The following is a 5,084-nucleotide window of genomic DNA, read 5'->3' as shown; positions in this document are numbered from 1 at the left end:
ATCTCCATATTACTTTCCAAGTTTTCCAACTAAGGAACAAATCAATGTCCAATATATTGCTTTTGTATTTACTTTTCGTTAAGAAAATATCACTCGTAAAATGAAAAGATGTCATAAACGCCGGAGGCCAGATGTGTATCATGAAGTTTCTATTTTTTCAGTACAGGTGGTATTTTTTTACGCACTAGTGTGAGAAGTGGTTCATTATATGCCAGGTCGAAACTTCGGAGGCTCATCTGATGTACTGAAAAACGTCGTACGATACACGTAATTCGCAACTCGTGTCGATTTAAAACACTCCCTTCGGTCGTGTTTTAATCTATCGTTACTCGTTTCGAACTTCCTTATTTACGCACTTGTATCGTAATGTACTATTCTAATACTTTTAAACCAGACTGAAAAACGTAGCACCCAAGTCACGCTACCAAAACTAAGATTTCCTCCATTCAATAGAATCTTTGAATCGGGAGCATCCATTTCCTCTCCCCGTCTCCCTTGCACACCGGAAGTGCTGAATATCTCGACGGCAGCCTGGAGCAGACTGCTGTTTCCGGTTTTCACGTCCGTTTTCAAATACGCTTTTTGGTTTAAAAGTAACAATTGCCTTTTATTTATGTTTTCCTCTTCAATTGTTTTGAACGGTTCGTCTTCAATTGGTTTGGTGGGCCGTACGCTTGTTTGCCACCGACGTAGTATATAAAAAAACGGTTGAACACGTCAACAAGTTATTGAGATTGTGTATTTATTAACGTAAAGTCACCTGAAATATTATTACTTTTCAAAGGGACAGAAATATGACACGTCTTCTGGTTGAAAGAAAATAGTACATTACCATACAAGTGCAAAAAAGAGGAAATTCGAAATGAAAGACACGACCGAAGAGTGTTTTACATCGACACAAGTTACGAATCTCCTGTTCACACGTGTATCGTAGCACTTTTTCAGTATAAATGGCCCTCGAGTTTTGACCTTTTTTCAAAAGTGTTATCGATTTTTTTATATTCACAGCATGATATTAAAAAGTATGAAGATATTGCTTTCAGCGTCACTTTCAGCTGTTCAGTCTGCAGCGAAGTCTTGAAAATAGCTACATTTATTTTATACTGAAATTTTAGGTGCACTAGATTTTATTTAGGATTTTTTTTGACTAGGTAACGTTATTTTTTCTTAATAGTCCGTATCTTTAGGTATTTAAATAAATGTAAAAAAATATACCTTCAAAAGGTTACTTAAGCCACAAAGATAGGCCGCTTAGTAACAGAGATCCTCTTGGTTGTGTATTTGGTTAGTTAACCGACAGATGTAAGTACCCAAAAATGTAGAAATTATTTGTTTACGTTTTTTTTAAGTGCCAAAAGTACAAAGTGTAGTGCCTAGCAAATGTAGCAACTTGTAGGCACACGAAATAGAGGCGTCTCAGGAATTTAAAACGTCATAGTTTGATGGCTAACACACTTGAGAGATTCCTTTATTAATCGCTCAAATTACCCTCGATCAAGAATGGGGTCAAGCAGGTATAATGGGTTACCCTCGTCAATTGAGAATGATTTTGACGGGTTGAATACAGTGCAGGTACGAGCGAGGGTAGTCGAAATTTAAATGGATGTGTTTGACTGGTCTTGTGCGATGGAGATTTCCAACGCTTTTCCAATTGAAGTTGAAAATGGGGCAAAAGTCTTGAGTTTTTTGTGTTTTCTGCTCATTCATATTGTTTAAAATACAACATTAACTTCTATTTACAGACATTTACTTCGTTAATGAAAATTCATTAAAAAAAATAGATTTTATGCCGAGCATAAATCGAGGGCTTACGGACGGACGGACAGACAGACATGGCGAAACTATAAGGGTTCCTAGTTGACTATGGAACCCTAAAAACGTCTTCTCAGTACATTTTGTATAGGAAGGACGTAAGACGCGCCCCCAGGCGACGTGGCGCGCGCCTCAAGCGACGCGCCCCAAGCGACGTCCCTTGCGCGTCCCTTGCGCGTCCTTCCTATACAAAATGTACTGAGGAGACGTTTTTTAAATTACACTCAAGCGACGCGGCGCTGACGTCCGTCCCGCGTTTTAAGACATGCGTTGCCTGAGTGTAGGTTGCCTATGTCTGCGTTAGCTGTAGACTTGGTAAACTAAAATTATTAAACTTGTATTTTTACAGAAACATTCCGCTTCTTCAGTTTCTTCCTCAACAGAGAATGCACCAGCGACTGCTACATACCCATACCAGGGTCCGATCCCTTCAAGATCACCAAGGGTACATCCGTCCTCATCCCAGTAACAAGCATACAGAAAGACCCCAAATATTACCCGGACCCGGAGAAATTTGATCCGGAAAGGTTTTCTGCGGAGGAGATGGCTAAACGACCGAAGTTTACTTTCATGCCGTTTGGAGAAGGACCTAAGAAGTGCATAGGTATAATGTGGCTAATAACCTACATTTTATTTGTGAGCAAAATTGGGTTAGGTATTTATGTGATAGCTTGTAGCTTTAGGTTATAACCTTAGGCTAGTAAAATAATCGTGTTTGTCCATATTTATTTATCAACTCGTAAGGTATAACAAAGATCAGGGGGTCGATTTTTTAATCTCGGCCATTCGATTTCGTGAAAGTCGTTCAGATGGGAATAATCATGTTGAGGGAGAGAAAGAGTTCAAATGTTGGCCTAAAGGCCAGTGGCATCTACCGTCTGTCACCGTTAAAGAGCTTGTTAAATTTTATTGTATGGGAAGTTCCATATACATCTGCTGCGTGACGATCTGACGATGGTGTCTGTCAAATTTGGTTGATGCAACTGGCCCTAAGAAGGATACGGCAGGATAAAGCACGTACTCCCGTCATCATCCTCCTTGCATTATCCCGGCATTTTGCCACGGCTCGTGGGAGCCTGGGGTCCGCTTTGACAACTAATCCCAAGATTTTGGCGTAGGCTCTAGTTTTTACGAAAGCGACTGCCATCTGTAGACCTTATTGGATGTAGTCCGGTTTCCTCACGATGTTTTTCTTCACCGAAAAGCGACCGGCAAATATTAACATTTCGCACATTAATTCCGAAAAACTCATTGGTGCGAGCCGGGGTTCGAACCCGCGACCTCCGCAGCGAAAGTCGCACAGACTTACCGCTAGGCTACCAGCGCACATGTACTCCCGTACGTACTCTAAATATTACTCGTCACTAGTCCAGTACGAGTACGTCGAGTACTCAGTACATAATTATGAACATGTACATGAACATGAACCTTTTATGTTCATAATAAAACTCTTCTTTTTTTTCAGGAGCTCGCTTAGTAACCCTGCATATAAAGATTGCGATTATCAAGCTAATCGAGAACTTCAAGCTGACTCCGTCAACCAAAACGAAATACCCCTTTGAGACTGATCCTCATTATACGCTCACCATTCGACCTAAAGGAGGCGCATGGGTGATTTTTGAACCTATTAGTAAATAGTCTAGGTAATCAGGCGAAGTTGGGATTGTTGGAAACGATTGTTACAACCCTCCCTCTGTAAGGGTTCAGACGATACAGGAGTGATAAATTCTCCATACAAACGCTCTCGACTATTTCCTCCCTGGTTTTTGATGATATATCAGTGATTTTTTCAACACATATTATTATTATTACTTGACGACCGGTCTGGCGCAGTCGGTAGTGACCCTGCCTGCTGCGCCGCGGTCCCGGGTTAGAATCCCGGTAAGGGTATTTATTTGTTATCACAGATATTTGTTCCTGAGTCATGGATATTTTCTATGTATGTAAGTATTTATATATTATATATATATCGTTGTCTGAGTACCCACAACACGAGCCTTCTTGAGCTTACCGTGGGCCTCAGTCAATCTGTGTAAGATTGTCTTATATATTATATAATATTTTTATTTGTGTCGGACCGTTTTGTTTTTTTTTTATATATATTTATATTCTTGTTTTTAAAAACGCTAGAGCCCATCAAAAATATACAAAAACGGCCTTATTGATTATGGCGCAAAAAGGTGTGGTATTCAAAATTGGTAACAATTAGCCAAAAAAACTGAAGGATCCGACACAGATTATTTCATTTTTATTCAGATTCTCAAATTTCGTTACGATTGATTCAGTTTTGAATGAGAAAACAGTCGAGATTGGAACCTCGATTTTAAAGATTTTTTAATCTTTTAACTGAGTTGTTCTGAATGGACAATTTTTTTTCGATAAATCTAATTAATAACACTAGTATATTAACTAAAATTCCCAAATTGAAAGGAGGGCTCCGTTCCATTTTAGCATTTTCGCTCCTATAGCGTCTTAAGTAAACGTCATCATTTCATAGAAGTTTGTCGTGTAATCTTTGCACTGGCGAGGCTGTTGAAATCGTGTTGCCAACTAATCTTGCACTCACTAATGTGGCACTATGTGATTTCGCGACCTGTGAAAGTTAAACTGCTTGTTATATTTCATATTTTTTATTAAATGTTTGAAATAAGATGTAGTGTTTTATTCTAATCAGATACTATTTCTATGTATACCCAATCTTTTAACAAAACAGGCGGAATTCATACACTACTGATACTTGACCCTTTAGCACAACTTGCCTTGTCGCGCGCGAGTCCATAGATCAAGTTGTGCTAGAGGGGCTGATCTCAACATGAGCAAATTCATAATAATCTGAGCGAGGTTGTGCAAAACTTTAGTGATTTAGATTTAAATTAGAAGTTACTATGTCACGAATCATATAAAAATACTGGCTACTTGCAGAATACACCTGCAGGATATTAAAACAAAAAAAAATGTATTTTCGTTTCTCGAAAACCAGAATAATCAGTTTCTAATGGGGTGGCAACGCGCATGTGACACTGTTTGAGTTGCAGGCGTCCATAGGTTACGGTGACCGCTTTACATCAGGCGGGCCGTATACTTGTTTGCCACCGACGTAGTATTAAAAAAAAAAAAAAACCATTCTACCATAGAACCTATCTACAAACACTACGACAAAACATAAACGTTCAAATTACAACAACCGAACAGATAAAAGTATAGGTAAGTTCTTAAAATATACAAAAGATTATACATACACAACAGACCCAAATACTACGTATGCATTTGAG

The 5,084-nt window shown here is 38.9% G+C and overlaps 1 protein-coding gene across 1 annotated transcript; it reads left to right on the top strand.

Annotated features, from left to right (window-relative positions):
* Positions 1-2,154: 2,154 nt before the first annotated feature.
* On the top strand, positions 2,155-3,636 carry LOC125225251 (probable cytochrome P450 6a18; the record flags this gene model as incomplete). The annotated part of the gene is made up of 2 exons (XM_048128859.1): positions 2,155-2,416; positions 3,278-3,636. Coding segments are annotated over 2 exons (435 nt in total), but the record flags the coding sequence as incomplete, so codon positions are not given.
* Between the last annotated feature and the right edge of the window lie 1,448 nt (positions 3,637-5,084).

The sequence above is a fragment of the Leguminivora glycinivorella genome, chromosome 4 (assembly GCF_023078275.1).
Source record: "Leguminivora glycinivorella isolate SPB_JAAS2020 chromosome 4, LegGlyc_1.1, whole genome shotgun sequence".
In the NCBI taxonomy this organism is placed as follows: Eukaryota; Metazoa; Arthropoda; class Insecta; order Lepidoptera; family Tortricidae; genus Leguminivora; species Leguminivora glycinivorella.
The sequence above is the reverse complement of the archived record's forward strand: the minus strand, read 5'-3'. Positions and strand labels throughout refer to the sequence as shown.